This window comes from Misgurnus anguillicaudatus, chromosome 22 (assembly GCF_027580225.2).
Source record: "Misgurnus anguillicaudatus chromosome 22, ASM2758022v2, whole genome shotgun sequence".
NCBI classification, from domain to species: domain Eukaryota; kingdom Metazoa; phylum Chordata; class Actinopteri; order Cypriniformes; family Cobitidae; genus Misgurnus; species Misgurnus anguillicaudatus.
The window spans coordinates 11,507,224-11,524,046 of NC_073358.2; the positions used below are offsets into that span (position 1 = coordinate 11,507,224).

At 43.8% G+C, this 16,823-nt stretch overlaps 2 protein-coding genes and 8 non-coding genes across 10 annotated transcripts; 1 reads left to right on the forward strand and 9 right to left on the reverse strand.

Annotated features, from left to right (window-relative positions):
* Positions 1-1,081: 1,081 nt before the first annotated feature.
* On the reverse strand, positions 1,082-1,153 carry trnap-agg (transfer RNA proline (anticodon AGG)). The gene has a single exon. It is a non-coding gene; the product is annotated as a tRNA-Pro (tRNA).
* Positions 1,154-1,707: 554 nt separating this feature from the next.
* On the reverse strand, positions 1,708-1,779 carry trnap-cgg (transfer RNA proline (anticodon CGG)). Its single transcript has one exon. It is a non-coding gene; the product is annotated as a tRNA-Pro (tRNA).
* A 580-nt stretch (positions 1,780-2,359) lies between these two features.
* trnaq-cug (transfer RNA glutamine (anticodon CUG)) lies at positions 2,360-2,431 on the reverse strand. The gene has a single exon. It is a non-coding gene; the product is annotated as a tRNA-Gln (tRNA).
* A 1,419-nt stretch (positions 2,432-3,850) lies between these two features.
* On the reverse strand, positions 3,851-6,353 carry LOC141358819 (uncharacterized). The gene is made up of 3 exons (XM_073860578.1): positions 5,964-6,353; positions 4,782-5,287; positions 3,851-4,704 (listed from the first exon to the last, which is right to left on the reverse strand). The coding sequence occupies exons 1-3, from the start codon at positions 6,321-6,323 to the stop codon at positions 3,954-3,956; spliced, it is 1,617 nt and encodes a 538-aa protein (XP_073716679.1). The 5' UTR covers positions 6,324-6,353; the 3' UTR covers positions 3,851-3,953.
* Positions 6,354-7,117: 764 nt separating this feature from the next.
* Positions 7,118-11,108, reverse strand: LOC141358777 (uncharacterized). The gene is made up of 7 exons (XM_073860424.1): positions 10,027-11,108; positions 9,852-9,935; positions 9,681-9,764; positions 8,209-8,737; positions 7,785-8,112; positions 7,210-7,698; positions 7,118-7,129 (listed from the first exon to the last, which is right to left on the reverse strand). The coding sequence occupies exons 1-7, from the start codon at positions 10,910-10,912 to the stop codon at positions 7,118-7,120; spliced, it is 2,412 nt and encodes an 803-aa protein (XP_073716525.1). The 5' UTR covers positions 10,913-11,108.
* Positions 11,109-13,877: 2,769 nt separating this feature from the next.
* Positions 13,878-13,949, reverse strand: trnap-agg (transfer RNA proline (anticodon AGG)). Its single transcript has one exon. It is a non-coding gene; the product is annotated as a tRNA-Pro (tRNA).
* A 555-nt stretch (positions 13,950-14,504) lies between these two features.
* Positions 14,505-14,576, reverse strand: trnap-cgg (transfer RNA proline (anticodon CGG)). The gene has a single exon. It is a non-coding gene; the product is annotated as a tRNA-Pro (tRNA).
* Positions 14,577-15,157: 581 nt separating this feature from the next.
* Positions 15,158-15,229, reverse strand: trnaq-uug (transfer RNA glutamine (anticodon UUG)). Its single transcript has one exon. It is a non-coding gene; the product is annotated as a tRNA-Gln (tRNA).
* A 96-nt stretch (positions 15,230-15,325) lies between these two features.
* On the reverse strand, positions 15,326-15,398 carry trnaf-gaa (transfer RNA phenylalanine (anticodon GAA)). The gene has a single exon. It is a non-coding gene; the product is annotated as a tRNA-Phe (tRNA).
* Positions 15,399-15,634: 236 nt separating this feature from the next.
* Positions 15,635-15,707, forward strand: trnaa-agc (transfer RNA alanine (anticodon AGC)). Its single transcript has one exon. It is a non-coding gene; the product is annotated as a tRNA-Ala (tRNA).
* The last annotated feature ends 1,116 nt before the right edge of the window (positions 15,708-16,823 follow it).

Genomic DNA, 16,823 nt, shown 5'->3' on the forward strand with positions numbered 1-16,823 from the left:
GTGGCTCTGGAATATCACTCACCATTCACTCTATCCTAGAAGACTCTTGCAAATGAAAGCATGTTGACACATCAAGTGACATCTAAGAAGCCATATAATGGTTGCATTTTCCAAGTTTTGATTTTAGATTGAGAAAAAGTTCTGATTAATCATCTGACACCAAATTGGACACCATGCATCCCTAGCTACATTTTAGTCTCATAGCTCCAGGCACCTCAGGGTACCTACTGAAGCCCAGTGGCCAGTATGGTGCACCTTTCCTGGCTAGGAGGGAGTAGTACAAATAGCGTGGTTGTTTTCCAGGGTTCTGGACACACCAAAGCAAAGGTAGCACAATCTGATAGCTAGCAGAATGTGACAGAATACCGGACTTCCAGGGTGTTCAACCTGGCGGCCTACACCAAACAATGTGCATCTTTGTTGGCTTAGACAAAGACTGGGGCCATCAAGGAACACCTCACCTAGAGGAACTGGCTGGCAGGCAGATCGCCAGACTGGGGCCATCAGGGATATATGGAGATACAAATGGTACATCAGGGAGGCCACCTAAACCCAGAGATAGACCTTCAATGCGGATACAGAGCCTTGTGATTATTACGCTATCTCTTCGTTGTGTTGATATTTGTGCATTTGTCAGAAGCTTTCATCCAAGGCAACATGCATTCAATGTACACATTTTTGTCAGCACATGTTTTCCAGCAAGCCGCAACCTTTTGCAAAGCTGCACAAATCGAGACACAGGAACACAGTTAACTTCGGTTAAGGTCAAAAATGCATACTTTCCACTCAAGTAGACATCTGAAAATCAATTTGAAAAATACGTGTGGACAAACAGAAATTTCAATCTTGTCTTGCCTGGCCAAAGAGAAATAAAAACACATTGAAAGAAATTCTAACTGAGGTTGTCATATGTTGTGCATGAAAGATTTTAGGCGTGTGATTTGTTCTGTTGCATTTTCTTTGAAATTATTTGAAATGTGGCACCCTGTAGGCCTTTTGTCACTGTTAAGAGATATGAGGGCTACCGTTGCCGTTTGTCATGGACATTTCTGTCCTGCCTTTAAGCAACGAGTCTAAAGAAGGGCTCGTCCAGGATTTGAACCCGGGACCTCTCGCACCCTAAGCGAGAATCATACCCCTAGACCAACGAGCCAAGCTGCCGAGGCGCTCCAGCAGAACCTCCGGGATACGTATTTTCACCACTACGCAGCCGGCTTCCACAAGCCAAAGCAGTCACCTGGCTTCCTTAAGTTGAATTAGCTCAGCATGCGAGAGGTAGCGTGATCGATGCCCGCATTCTTCACGTGAGTGTGATTTGGTGCTCATTTCTTTGACGCGACTCACCGGGCCATCACAGTAGGCGTGCACTCCCTGTGGTAGCGTTTGCGGCTCACACATGCAGAAAAGGGCTTTGATAGGTCTTGCTCATGTATTTTGCCAACTTGTCCTAGCCTCTGTCTTCAGTATGGCACCTGAACATACACACAAAAGTATCCCATATGTATATTTTATTCGCAAAGCAAGACCGAGCACAAGCTTAACTTTCTGAGATCATTTAGTTGCTTCTCAAATTGGAATAAGTGTACATCAACGTTCGTACTCCGGTCGAAAATCGATAGGTTTAAATGCACTTCTATGGTTGCTGCAGGCATCCCTATTCTGTACAGGTCACTACTGGAGTCTGGCTGCGTAAGAAGACTGAAAGTCGGGCTCGTCCGGGATTTGAACCCGGGACCTCTCGCACCCGAAGCGAGAATCATACCCCTAGACCAACGAGCCTAGCGCTGCAGCTTCCACTACGTCCAGCAGCTACTTCCACACTTAGCCAGCAGTTCTTCAGTTTGGCAACTGAGCACACACATGAAATGCTTCCATACGTATATTCATTCACAAGCAGCTGGAGGTTTAAATTCCAAGGGTGTTTAGTTGCAATTTAGTATGGGAAACATTTTCTTTTAACGTCCATTTGTCTTCCCGTCATTTCTGGTAAGTTTATTATTACATTTTACTTTAAGATTGTAAACATGACCTGTGTGTTTCCTTTGGCCTGTACACATGAGCCGTGTATTTGACGTGGCCTGTTCTTTGGCCTAAGCATAGATTTTTTGTTCATTTTAAGGTTTAATACATGCTTAACTTGTTTTGTTGAATTGTACTTGTATTTACTGAAATTTGACACCTTGTATACTGTTGGCCCAATGTGACTGTCAAAAGAATGAAGTGCTAATGTGGCTTAAATTACCTCATATTTAGTTTACAGTGTGAGCGCTCTGGTTGAAAAATGGTGGGGGGTCGTATTGGGGGGAACAAACATTGGCCCGCCTGACACGGTTTTGCTTGGAAAGCCCAAAAGTCCGGCAGGTCCCACAGAGACTTGAACTCGGGTCGCTGGATTCAGAGTCCAAAGTGCTAACCATTACACCATGGAACCCTTTTGATGTTGGGAACCTGGCCCACTGGGTCACGGAGAAAAGGTCACTCTGCTTGGGCCATATAGGAAAAATAGCTCTCAGAAAAGGGCTTGCAATGCCGAAACCCGGGATCAAACCAGGGACCTTTAGATCTTCAGTCTAACGCTCTCCCAACTGAGCTATTTCGGCCAATCTCCCGCTTACTGCACGGAAATTCCATCAAAATTCACAACAAGCAGCAGAAAGCGGCAGAGAAAATCTCATGGCCCGTACGGGGATCGAACCCGGCCACTTGGGTGCAAGCTGTTCGGCCAAGGGTTGTGCTAGTGCTGTTGCATCAAGTGGCAAATCTGAAAACTCGAACCCGGCCACTTGGGTGCAAGCTGTTCGGCCAAGGGTTGTGCTAGTGCTGTTGCATCAAGTGGCAAATCTGAAAATGGGCTGGTCCGGGATTTGAACATCACGCGCCCATAGCGAAAATAACACCCCTAGGCCAACGAGTCGAGTGCCGCGGTCGTGTCTGGCAAGGGGAATTAGCTCAAATGGTAGAGCGCTCGCTGCGCAAAGGAAGGGGCCCAATCTTTGCGCCCCCGCACGCAAGCGAAACAGACGCAAAATGCGGTTACACGGCGCCAGATTTCGCCTGTAACAATATTCGGGATATTTTCCTGTGCGTTATGTCATGTTACAGTAGTTTTAGTTATATGTGAAACAAGTCACCCTCCGCGGGCTGGACTCGAACCTATGGTCTGCGTGACGAACTATCCAACAAATTTTTACAAAAAATGTACTGTAGTAAAACCATGGTTACCACAAATTAAACATGGTTTTGCTAATAGTAAACAATACACCAAAAAGCATGGTTACTACGCTTTTACCACAAAAAAAACATGGTTAATTTAACTACGCTACTATTTAGTTATCTATATGGCATATCATTATATTGATTTATATTTATTACTTTGTGTATATTATTTTTTTTAAAAGAACATTACCTGCTTATATAAAAAGGAATAAAAACCATACTACACTTTTACCACAAAAAATATGGTTGATTTAACTATGCCTCTATTATTTATGATCATTATATTGGTTGATATTAATAATTTTGTGTATATTATTATTTAAAAGAATATTAGTTGTTTATGTTTATATAAAAATTAATAAAAAGCATGGTTACTACACTTTTACCACAAAAAACATGGTTCATTTAACTGTGCCTCTATTAGTTATCTACTATGACATATCATTATATTGATTGATATTCATTATTTTGTGTTTTTTCTTTTTTTATAGAATATTACGTGTTTATAAGGTAATGTAAGTAAAGTCAATTTTTTTATGTTTATATAAAAATGTTTCTTTAAAGATGTGTTTTTGTGTGGGATATGATTTGATTGATATGATTTATCAGATTTATTTATCAGATCCACAGACACTTCAGATGTAAAATGTTTTATTAAAATAAATACACACAAATATTGAAATGATCACAGCACACACACGCACACATATGTACAATATATACAGGAAAGATGTTATTTATTGAGGTGGTGGAGTTTGACATGTTTCTTGCTGGCGCTGCTCTGCCAACCATTCCTCTAAAGATTTGCCATTTGAGGCACGCAAGCAAAATGTGGCATTACCATATCGGCTATGGCCAAACTCTTTCGTTTTGGGCTGCCCACATTTGCTGCACGTGTTAAAAGTAACCCCTCGCACATACTTCCTCTTCTGGACACCACTTTCATTCTCCATAGCCCGTCTGCGCCTGTTCCTTTGCGTGTAACGGGACACAGGTGCAGCAGACGCCGGAGCAGGCGGAGCTGGGACTGCACTGGATGTCGAAGCACCAGAAGGTGGAATCACCACTGACACAGTCATGTCTGGATTAAAGACTACCGTGCCAAACGACAACCCCGGTGCTAAAATGTGCTTCACAACTCCTGATGCTGTGGGGGCGGGTGCGATGGGTGCTAAAATGTGCTGCATAACTCCTGATGCTGTGGGGGCAGGTGCGATGGGCTGCACAACTCCTGATGCTGTGGGGGCGGATGCAATGGGAAACTCCCTGGTGGCAGCAGCTGGCTTTCGACCTGGTCGCAGAAGAGGAGCCTGTCCTTCACGATTTGGTGGAAGGAAAAATTGATGTTTTGGGCCTGATGTCGATGGCACTTCATTCAATTTTTCCCTCGGTGGAGGCAGGTGCGTATCAGCCACAGCAATTGGGTTAGATGGAGTCAGACCCTGACCGAGGACGCCCATTTCCTGTCTATTCTTCCACTTACGAAACCTGAAAAAATTAATTTTTATTATATATATGTATGTCAGTATTCAGTTAATTTGAAGCGAATGATGTGCCATGCTTACCACTGAGTGAGTGTCCTATGGTTTATCTCAAACAGCTGGATCGTTGTTTCATCCATCAGAGTGGGATTGTTAAGCACCAACTCTCGGATGTGGTGGTAATCTGAAAGAACTTTAGACCACCTGGGGGTGCAAACTCCATCTTTCTTGGTTGGCGACTTGTGTAAAGCACACAACTTCATACAAATGGTATTAACCAAGCGGTTGGCGTCGGGCCACTGCGCTGGACCCCCAGGATGTCCAATCAGACACCGTTTCACACTCTCCACACCTGGTGTGACTCCAGACCGCTTCGGTGCCTTATAGCGCCCCTGTGTCAGCTGAGGCTGATGTCGAGGCTGATAGTTGATCCGCTGCTTATCGAAATCTAGGAGAGCTGTCCACAGCTGGATGGCCTCTGTCACCTGCTGGTCAGTAAGGTAAGGAGCCTCACGAAGACCCACCAGGTAACCAGCCAAATCCTGGACCTTGTCCCACCCAGCGATGCCATCGGGTCCAATGACTGCTCCCTAGTAAATGCAGATTTATGTTAATTTATGTGGAGTAAAACGAGATTAAAATGAGTTTTTTTTTTTCAATTGCTAACAAGCATTGTTTAAGTTCAATACTAAGGGGGCATTTAAAAACTGTACACAGTCGAAACCTGTCACAGCAGGAACAAGTAACTAACCCAACAGGGTTGGACTTCTCATTAATGTCACTGTGCTGTAATGAGGTTAATATGATCCATCAGTTCAATGCATTCAATATCCACATCTTCCAAAATTCTTCTGTCATTTATGCTTTACCACTTGCAAAACACAATGTATTATGTATACTATCTACATTTCTCAAATGCTAACACACTGCTTTTGAAATTGTTATAAACATTTTCGAAAGAATAATGGCAAATTGAATCCATTTCTTCAGTAATTGTTTTAAAATATAGAAAATTGTAGCAGAAAATAAAATAGTAATCATTCTAAGCTAATTGCAGTTTTACTTGAAAGCCAACCCAGGTGTTCTGCTCTAGTCTCATTACCATGATTTACAGTATTAGAAGGGGATATCTTGGAACTTATTTAGCAATTTTGCAATATGGATAAAAGAAGACAGGTTGGTAAGGAAAGTAGATTGGTTCAGAGAGGGAGAGTATGTGGAGGAATGCTTGTTAGCAATTGAAAAAAAGACCTTAGAGTGTCTTACCTGAGCCTCGTCGGAAATACTGCTTCCAGTGTCAGATGACTGTGACAGTACTGAAGGGGCAGGGGCAAGATGCTGTTGTTCTCCACCAGGAGATGATGATGTGGACGGCTCAGCCAGTGACACATCAGCCATCGATGCTGGGGACTGATGCAGAGGCAAAGATGAGGGGCTGTTTTCAAGATCACGGCAAGGGTCATCCTCATACAGCACTGGAACTGTGATGTCCTCCATGATCTCTTCCTCAAACCCCTCATCTTGCAGGTCCTGATCATCAACTTCCTCCACCAGCCTGTCTTCCTCCTCTGGGTTCTGGAGCACTGGAGTAAGTGTTTTGCCAGTCTGGCTGTAAAGGTACTCCATTCCTAGCAATTCACCTACAAGGATAAAAAAGTGTTGTTAATCATTTGTCTAGTCTAGTACATTAAAAGCTAAATAGATAACTTAGTAGAATATTACAAAAGAACAAATTATTGAATTTCTTGCCTGTATATGCTCCATGAGGGCGATAGCGCTCATCCCAGGGCTTTCCGAAGACAGTTCGGGAAAGCTTGTCCACAGCCTCTTTCATGGCACTGCCATATGTCCGGATGGAGGACGCTCCTTTTATGGCATCTTCCATCCTGTCATCATTCCAGCACATCAAGCCCTCAAGAAGATAGGCCTGAAAATGTGAATCACTGGCACTGGTTCCTAAAAGTCAGATAAACAAAAATGGTTATATGTGTCACACATGTACAAGATATGTGCTGCACATGAGGTGCTATGTAATTACATAAACAATTATTGGTATTATAACCAGAGTTACTAGTGACTGGCAAGACAGCTTTGTCAATGCTTATGACATCAGAAAAGAACTGTGATATTACTGTAGAGTGTGACATTTATTGATGTGACATTACTTTAAAAAAAATTTCATCCATATGTATGTAATACCTGGAATAAAACGGTTTAGGTGGAGGTGGAATGACTCCAAAGAGGTAGAGCCACGGGCACATCTGTAGCAGCACAGCTCCACACTGCCTTTCTTCAGTGTCCCTGTCTTCATGTAGAGGGGAAAGTTCTCTGGGTCTTGGATACACTGTACGTGCTTCCGCGGTTCTTTCCATATCTGCTGGATTCGTTCATGGTCCAGCAGAGGAACTCCCAGAGTGTCTTTACCACTCGCACTGTCAAACAGATCAACCAGAGATCCAATTAATCTGGTGGTCTCCTCCACACCCCTGGTCCTCCTCCGGCAGTGCAGTGCCAACTCTCTCCGGGTAATGCGGGAACTCAGCGCCTTTCCTGAGATGTGGCCGGCCTTCTTTGCTGCCAGCTCACCCTCCTTTGCACGGTGAAGAGCAGCCACATCATCTGAATCCCACTGAAAGATGCACATGGACAGACGTGCCATGAAGGTCCCGTAGAGCGGATGAGCCTCTGTCGTGACACCTGCAGCAAATCGCCGCATGAAATGCCAGATGTCAAGGCGCACTTCAAGCTCATCCCACTCCGAAAACATGACCTTCACCTGAGACTTGCCATGAAGACTGCAGCAATCTCTGTCCACGTACATCACTTTCGGTGCTGCCTCTCCTGCCTCCCGGTAGCGTTTCATTAGGCCAGCTGCCATAGGGTGCAGTCCATGTCCCTCTGCGGCTGTCAGCACAGAGACAAGGACTTGGCCGTGTTCGTTTCCAACATTTGTGCACCAGGCAGCTGTTCCTGCAGCAGCACCGGCAAGTTTCTTTGTGACCTATTGCAAAAAATAAAATAATTAATTGTTTATTATGTATACACACTTTTCCATATGGCAAATTTCTGGAAACAGGGATGTGTTACCTTCTTTGTGGAGTCCATCTTTAGAACACAGCCCAAGACAGATGTAATTTTGGCTTTGACCTCGTGCAGTCGGCCCAGAACATCCCTGGCGTACACGGCTAACAGCCACTTAGGTTTAGGTAGGGCAGGTAAAGAGGGAGGCTCGGCAAACACAGGTGGCTGCACAAGGAAGGACCTTGTAAATGGTTCACAGGCAGTCAGGTACTGAAGGACACGCTGTGTCCATGCCTCACTGTGTTGTTCCATGAGCTTCTTGTACAGCTGTGTCTCGCTGTTGCCCTGTGTCCTCTCCCTCATCATCCTCAGCACCCGGTTGTCACATGAGTATCTAAAAAACAACAGTATAATCATGCAAATGCTTTATTTGGTAAAAAGAATCACAAATTAAAGTGCCTAATAATGAATGATTGCCATTATGAATTACCTGTATGTCAGCAAAGCTGGAAACTGACTGCGGTGGCCCATATCCAGTTGCCCCAAAATGTCCTCGGACCAGGCGGGATATTTCTTTTTGCAGCGTTTGCACTCCAGATACTCAGTGGCAAGATCATACCAACCGTCGATGTCCAAGACTTTGCGCACGGTACGGTAAAGTCCTGCGGCTGTTAGTTTGTGCTTATCACAGTCTGGTCGAACACAGACAAGAGGAAATCGCCACATCTTGAGCGGCATCCATAAGAAAAGGGGCCGACAGAAGAAGAGGTCAGGTGAGGCGGGCGGCTGAGTGTGAATTAAAGGGACCTGAGGAGGATACCACCAAAGCTTCAGTTGGGACACTAGTTCTGGCTTGCCGGTTCGCGGGTTGGCCTTAAATAGTGTGTTCCGTATCCACTCATGCTGGAAAGGTGGAAGATGATCTTTCCAGTGAACTGGAAGCTCAGCTGGTGGTGGATGATGTGGAAGACCTGGTGCTTTTGCTGTTTCCGCTGATGGAGACGGACCAGAACAGGTCTCTGAGTGAATTAAAACAAAAACAATATAAGGATGAATGTTGCATTTCATAGTAAAATACCACAAAGCAGCCCACAAACAGTCTGCGAAGCAGAATTTTGGACAAGTATTAATAATTATTAGGATTAGATTTAGGAATAACAGTGAGGAAAATGGTACTAGTGTTAAGAAGCAAAGAACCCAGTGTACACTTTATTAATGTAAGATCCCAGCAAGCAATTTTGACTAAAATAAGGCAGAATTTGGGCTGCTCATGAAAGTCTAACAGATGTCTAACCATAGCACACAAATAGATGATACAAGAAATATAAAAGAAATGAAAGCAAACACCTTGAACACCTGTTGACTTTGCTTACATAATGGAATATCATACATCTCAAAGTTATTTAGGCAAGAACAGCATAAAAATGTATTCAAGGTTATTTTAGGGTAGAAGTGGATTAATCATAGCTGGACTACATTGGGTTTCGGTTTTTGCTTGCTGGGATAAAATGTTGATGTGTAAATTAGATAGAATGGAGCAAGGATATGAGGCGTGGAGAATTCAGTATAAATGAATGATGCCCACAGACATGAAGCATGCACACAGACACATTAAGGAAAAGATGTTCCTCTAATAATTACAACAATGATCCCAACCATCCTGTCTGCTAAGGTGGAGCTAAAGAGTGAGTGAGAAGTGCAAGCGGTGTGAAGAAGTTATGCAGTGATTGTTTAACAACGGGTACGTTCGGAAACCCAAATACACTGACACCTTTAAACATCCTTACGGTTTCGAAGAAATGCGCTCAAAGCATACATCCAGCTTGAGGCAAGATCTGACATAATTCTGTATTGTAAACAAAAAATTGTTAAAAATGTTGATTATTTAAAAAAAAAATGTTCTGCTTTTGCGTTTTCACAAAAACATTCTTATAATATTTGCATGTGTGTCATATGCCACACCTGTATTTAGCTGTGCTTCACATTGTGATGCAGCAAATACCAGTTCCTCATCATCATCATCTTCAGCAGGGGAAACGGAAGTGCCTGGAGCACAAATAATAATAAAAATGTTTTTATGTTATGTTGTTCACCGTAAACTTATGAGACAAATGTAGGTAAGATGGTGCTTACCAGTAGTGAAAAGCTGCCTTCGGGTCAAATGTGTGACTGGGGGTTCTGCTGCTGGAGGAGGTAAAGTGGACTGCAGCAATGGATCTGGAAACAAAAAACAAATTTGCCATAATGATAAATAAATACATGTAAAACTGCTGTAAGGAAAATTCAATATTCACACAGTCCTACTCACAGTGTTTCACTGGTGACATGAGTTTTCTCGCCAGGTGTGAAGGAGACAAATGTTTGCCACGCGTCAACAGTGCTTTCACAGTGGCGCTCTGGTGTACACCAGTTTTGTTGGCTGCGGGTGGAGGTACAGAAGAACTGGGGGTTGCAGGTGAAGGTGCAGAGGCACTGGAGGTTGCACGTGGATGTACAGAGGAACTGGAGGTTGCAGGTGGAGGTGCAGAGGCACTGGAGGATGCAACTTGAGGTGCAGGCTGGCATACACGGGTGCCCACAGCAGAAGCCTGTCTTTTCAAGACATACGTCTTGAAAATGGCCATGTTGGTGTTGGGGTTGGGATTTGCCTTTATCAGGTACCTGATGAGGGCTTGGGCCTGCTTGCTCTGGTCCTCATAAACATCCTTCATGGACCGGCCCTGGAAGTCACCAAACTCCACCATCAAGCAGCCTTGGTCTCCAGTTGCATGGGCTTCTGCTTGCATTTCCTGCTTTCTCTTATACTTCTCCACTTCTTCTGCCATCTCTCTTATAAGAGAAGTATACTGCAGGTACAGCTGTTTGTTTTCTGACAGCGGGTTTGGATGGGCTTTCTCACTGGAACTGCTAAGCACCAAATACACTGCATACCCCAGAGAGTTTTCCAGGAGCCATCTAAATCGCTGGCCCTGGTACTTCCCAAACTGAAGTTTGCAGTGAGCGAGAACTAAAAACTGGTCACTGGGGTCTCCACCATTTGTGCTGACAAAAGCTCTAGCCTCTGCCAGCACCTCCTCTTTACTTTTGGCCCGTCCGGACTCAAGCTTTTCTAGGCGCTTTGCCTCTGCTGATGGTGCCATGAGGAGTCGGCTTGATGTTGCCGATTGCCGTTGAAAAACAGGATACGCATACATTTTCTGAAATGAAAATTAGGAAGAGACTATTACCTCTAGCAATCTGACGTTAAGTGTGTAATGGTAATTTAATAAGCTACATGTAAACCATATTACTGTGGTAATAAATATGGCTATGACCATAAACTGGCTTGCTGATGAGTTTTCTAAAGGGGAAGGAATCTCGGATACCGTATATAAAATATGTCAATATAAGTGAAATATTAAGTCTGAAATGTACTTCTATTTCCAAAGCTGTAAACATCACCATTCTAGGGGCCTAGAAGAATCTAAAAAACAAGCCTTGTGCATGATAGAGAATAATACTAAGTAATTTAAAGTTGGTTTGATACCTTTAGGCCAAACAGTATTGTAGTTTATGTGTTTATGCATATCTGACGTACGTTACTGCAGTAAAGTTGATTTTATATTTGATATTCATTTAAATAATAATAATTCGTTTGACTCTAGCATTTGCTGTTTTTATTTAATCAATTAAATAATTTATCAATACGACCCAATGGCAGAAGGATGACAATTTTTTCCTAATAATATCCTTTCATAGCTCATAAAAGACTATTACCCCAAAAGGGTCCTTGCGCTATGAAATGGATATTTTACGAACGTTTATCTTTCATCCTCCTGTCATGAGGATATTGTTACATATCATTTATAAAACCACAGTTATCTCTTATTGTTTTGGACTGAAAACCGAGAGTTAAACTTTAATGAGTATGAAGCCGAATGTCTAATGAATGTCATGACATTTGCAAACGTTAAACTAACGTGAACTTAACCACCGTGTTAAACTGCACAGAAGAAAACATGTCCAATACATGCTAGACAGCTATATAGGCAAGTTTAATTTTCCAAACATATACACATTATATTAACAAATAATGACCGAAATTTAATAACGAAGTAAACAAGACTTACCTATCGCTAACTCAAAGATGATAATAATAGCTGCCGGTGATTGGTTAAAAAGTTTACCTCAGGAGAGAAACGCGATTGGTCAAAAGTGAGCCACAGGAGAGGAACGCGCGATTGGTCCAAAGTAAGCCATGGGAGTGAAACGCGATTGGTCAAAAGTAAGCCACAGAAGAGAAACGTGATTCGTCAAAAGTAAGCCACAGGGAGAAACGTGATTGGTCAAAAGTAAGCCACAGGAAGAAACGTGATTGGTCAAAAGTAAGCCACAGGAAGAAACGTGATTGGCTTATGCGGGCTTACTTTGGCTCACTCGGTGGGAAGCAGTAGGCGCAAGCGAGAGGTAGCGGGATCGATGCCCGCATTCTCCACGTGAGCATGACTCGGCCTGTTTGTTTTACTGATCTAACAGACTGTGCCGTCTCAGTGTGCTTGCGCTCCCCATGGGAGCATCTAAGACTCGCACAAGCAGCAAAGGGCCTGTTTGGTCGAGCTCGCAAATTTTGCAGCAAAAACCCAACTTCTCCTAGTGTCGGTTTTCAGCATGGCAACTGAAATACACAGGACAGTCTCCCATATGCAAATTTTGCCACGAGGCAACAGGGAGCACAAACTTTTCCTCCGGAGAGCATTTAAATTGGAATGATTGGTCCACAGGTTATGTTTAGTTCTTACTGCATTTCATTTTGAGATTGTTCACATGAGCTATGTTTTTCACTTTCCTTTCATTTAATTTCTTGAAATGTGTTTTCTCATTGTGGGAGAGTGTCAAAATGAGTACTTGTACACACCTTGGCGTAAATGTTGATGTATTTTCTTAAATTTGCGTTCCTAACCAGCGGTCACCACAGTGGGCAGTTACTCAAAAAGCCATGTCTTCGATTTGCATGATGGCAAAGTTGCACATCAACCGCTGCAGGGGACATTAGTGAAGAATTGCCAATGACACTAATGAAGAAGTGTCAGAAATGCCAAGTGGCTCTGGAATATCACTCACCATTCACTCTATCCTAGAAGACTCTTGCAAATGAAAGCATGTTGACACATCAAGTGACATCTAAGAAGCCATATAATGGTTGCATTTTCCAAGTTTTGATTTTAGATTGAGAAAAAGTTCTGATTAATCATCTGACACCAAATTGGACACCATGCATCCCTAGCTACATTTTAGTCTCATAGCTCCAGGCACCTCAGGGTACCTACTGAAGCCCAGTGGCCAGTATGGTGCACATTTCCTGGCTAGGAGGGAGTAGTACAAATAGCGTGGTTGTTTTCCAGGGTTCTGGACACACCAAAGCAAAGGTAGCACAATCTGATAGCTAGCAGAATGTGACAGAATACCGGACTTCCAGGGTGTTCAACCTGGCGGCCTACACCAAACAATGTGCATCTTTGTTGGCTTAGACAAAGACTGGGGCCATCAAGGAACACCTCACCTAGAGGAACTGGCTGGCAGGCAGATCGCCAGACTGGGGCCATCAGGGATATATGGAGATACAAATGGTACATCAGGGAGGCCACCTAAACCCAGAGATAGGCCTTCAATGCGGATACAGAGCCTTGTGATTATTACGCTATCTCTTCGTTGTGTTGATATTTGTGCATTTGTCAGAAGCTTTCATCCAAGGCAACATGCATTCAATGTACACATTTTTGTCAGCACATGTTTTCCGGCAAGCCGCAACCTTTTGCAAAGCTGCACAAATCGAGACACAGGAACACAGTTAACTTCGGTTAAGGTCAAAAATGCATACTTTCCACTCAAGTAGACATCTGAAAATCAATTTGAAAAATACGTGTGGACAAACAGAAATTTCAATCTTGTCTTGCCTGGCCAAAGAGAAATAAAAACACATTGAAAGAAATTCTAACTGAGGTTGTCATATGTTGTGCATGAAAGATTTTAGGCGTGTGATTTGTTCTGTTGCATTTTCTTTGAAATTATTTGAAATGTGGCACCCTGTAGGCCTTTTGTCACTGTTAAGAGATATGAGGGCTACCGTTGCCGTTTGTCATGGACATTTCTGTCCTGCCTTTAAGCAACGAGTCTAAAGAAGGGCTCGTCCGGGATTTGAACCCGGGACCTCTCGCACCCTAAGCGAGAATCATACCCCTAGACCAACGAACCAAGCTGCCGAGGCTCTCCAGCAGAACCTCCGGGATACGTATTTTCACCACTACGCAGCCGGCTTCCAAAAGCCAAAGCAGTCACCTGGCTTCCTTAAGTTGAATTAGCTCAGCATGCGAGAGGTAGCGTGATCGATGCCCGCATTCTTCACGTGAGTGTGATTTGGTGCTCATTTCTTTGACGCGACTCACCGGGCCATCACAGTAGGCGTGCACTCCCTGTGGTAGCGTTTGCGGCTCACACATGCAGAAAAGGGCTTTGATAGGTCTTGCTCATGTATTTTACCAACTTGTCCTAGCCTCTGTCTTCAGTATGGCACCTGAACATACACACAAAAGTATCCCATATGTATATTTTATTCGCAAAGCAAGACCGAGCACAAGCTTAACTTTCTGAGATCATTTAGTTGCTTCTCAAATTGGAATAAGTGTACATCAACGTTCGTACTCCGGTCGAAAATCGATAGGTTTAAATGCACTTCTATGGTTGCTCGCAGGCATCCCTATTCTGTACAGGTCACTACTGGAGTCTGGCTGCGTAAGAACACTGAAAGTCGGGCTCGTCCGGGATTTGAACCCGGGACCTCTCGCACCCGAAGCGAGAATCATACCCCTAGACCAACGAGCCGAGCGCTGCAGCTTCCACTACGTCCAGCAGCTACTTCCACACTTAGCCAGCAGTTCTTCAGTTTGGCAACTGAGCACACACATGAAATGCTTCCATACGTATATTCATTCACAAGCAGCTGGAGGTTTAAATTCCAAGGGTGTTTAGTTGCAATTTAGTATGGGAAACATTTTCTTTTAACGTCCATTTGTCTTCCAGTCATTTCTGGTAAGTTTATTATTACATTTTACTTTAAGATTGTAAACATGACCTGTGTGTTTCCTTTGGCCTGTACACATGAGCCGTGTATTTGACGTGGCCTGTTCTTTGGCCTAAGCGTAGATTTTTTTGTTCATTTTAAGGTTTAATACATGCTTAACTTGTTTTGTTGAATTGTACTTGTATTTACTGAAATTTGACACCTTGTATACTGTTGGCCCAATGTGACTGTCAAAAGAATGAAGTGCTAATGTGGCTTAAATTACCTCATATTTAGTTTACAGTGTGAGCGCTCTGGTTGAAAAATGGTGGGGGGTCGTATTGGGGGGAACAAACATTGGCCCGCCTGACACGGTCTTGCTTGGAAAGCCCAAAAGTCCGACAGGTCCCACCGAGACTTGACCTCGGGTCGCTGGATTCAGAGTCCAGAGTGCTAACCATTACACCATGGAACCCTTTTGATGTTGGGAACCTGGCCCACTGGGTCACGGAGAAAAGGTCACTCTGCTTGGGCCATATAGGAAAAATAGCTCTCAGAAAGGGGCTTGCAATGCCGAAACCCGGGATCGAACCAGGGACCTTTAGATCTTCAATCTAACGCTCTCCCAACTGAGCTATTTCGGCCAATCTCCCGCTTACTGCACGGAAATTCCATCAAAATTCACAACAAGCAGCAGAAAGCGGCAGAGAAAATCTCATGGCCCGTACGGGGATCGAACCCGGCCACTTGGGTGCAAGCTGTTCGGCCAAGGGTTGTGCTAGTGCTGTTGCATCAAGTGGCAAATCTGAAAACGGGCTGGTCCGGGATTTGAACATCACGCGCCCATAGCGAAAATAACACCCCTAGGCGCGTCTGGCAAGGGGAATTAGCTCAAATGGTAGAGCGCTCGCTTAGCATGCGAGAGGTAGCGGGATCGATGCCCGCATTCTCCACGTGAGCATGACTCGGCCTGTTTGTTTTACTGATCTAACAGACTGTGCCGTCTCAGTGTGCTTGCGCTCCCCATGGGAGCATCTAAGACTCGCACAAGCAGCAAAGGGCCTGTTTGGTCGAGCTCGCAAATTTTGCAGCAAAAACCCAACTTCTCCTAGTGTCGGTTTTCAGCATGGCAACTGAAATACACAGGACAGTCTCCCATATGCAAATTTTGCCACGAGGCAACAGGGAGCACAAACTTTTCCTCCGGAGAGCATTTAGTCGCCATTCAAATTGGAATGATTGGTCCACAGGTTATGTTTAGTTCTTACTGCATTTCATTTTGAGATTGTTCACATGAGCTATGTTTTTCACTTTCCTTTCATTTAATTTCTTGAAATGTGTTTTCTCATTGTGGGAGAGTGTCAAAATGAGTACTTGTCAATAGTAGTATATGCTAAATGCTTGAAATTTACAACACACCTTGGCGTAAATGTTGATGTATTTTCTTAAATTTGCGTTCCTAACCAGCGGTCACCACAGTGGGCAGTTACTCAAAAAGCCATGTCTTCGATTTGCATGATGGCAAAGTTGCACATCAACCGCTGCAGGGGACATTAGTGAAGAATTGCCAATGACACTAATGAAGAAGTGTCAGAAATGCCAAGTGGCTCTGGAATATCACTCACCATTCACTCTATCCTAGAAGACTCTTGCAAATGAAAGCATGTTGACACATCAAGTGACATCTAAGAAGCCATATAATGGTTGCATTTTCCAAGTTTTGATTTTAGATTGAGAAAAAGTTCTGATTAATCATCTGACACCAAATTGGACACCATGCATCCCTAGCTACATTTTAGTCTCATAGCTCCAGGCACCTCAGGGTACCTACTGAAGCCCAGTGGCCAGTATGGTGCACCTTTCCTGGCTAGGAGGGAGTAGTACAAATAGCGTGGTTGTTTTCCAGGGTTCTGGACACACCAAAGCAAAGGTAGCACAATCTGATAGCTAGCAGAATGTGACAGAATACCGGACTTCCAGGGTGTTCAACCTGGCGGCCTACACCAAACAATGTGCATCTTTGTTGGCTTAGACAAAGACTGGGGCCATCAAGGAACACCTCACCTAGA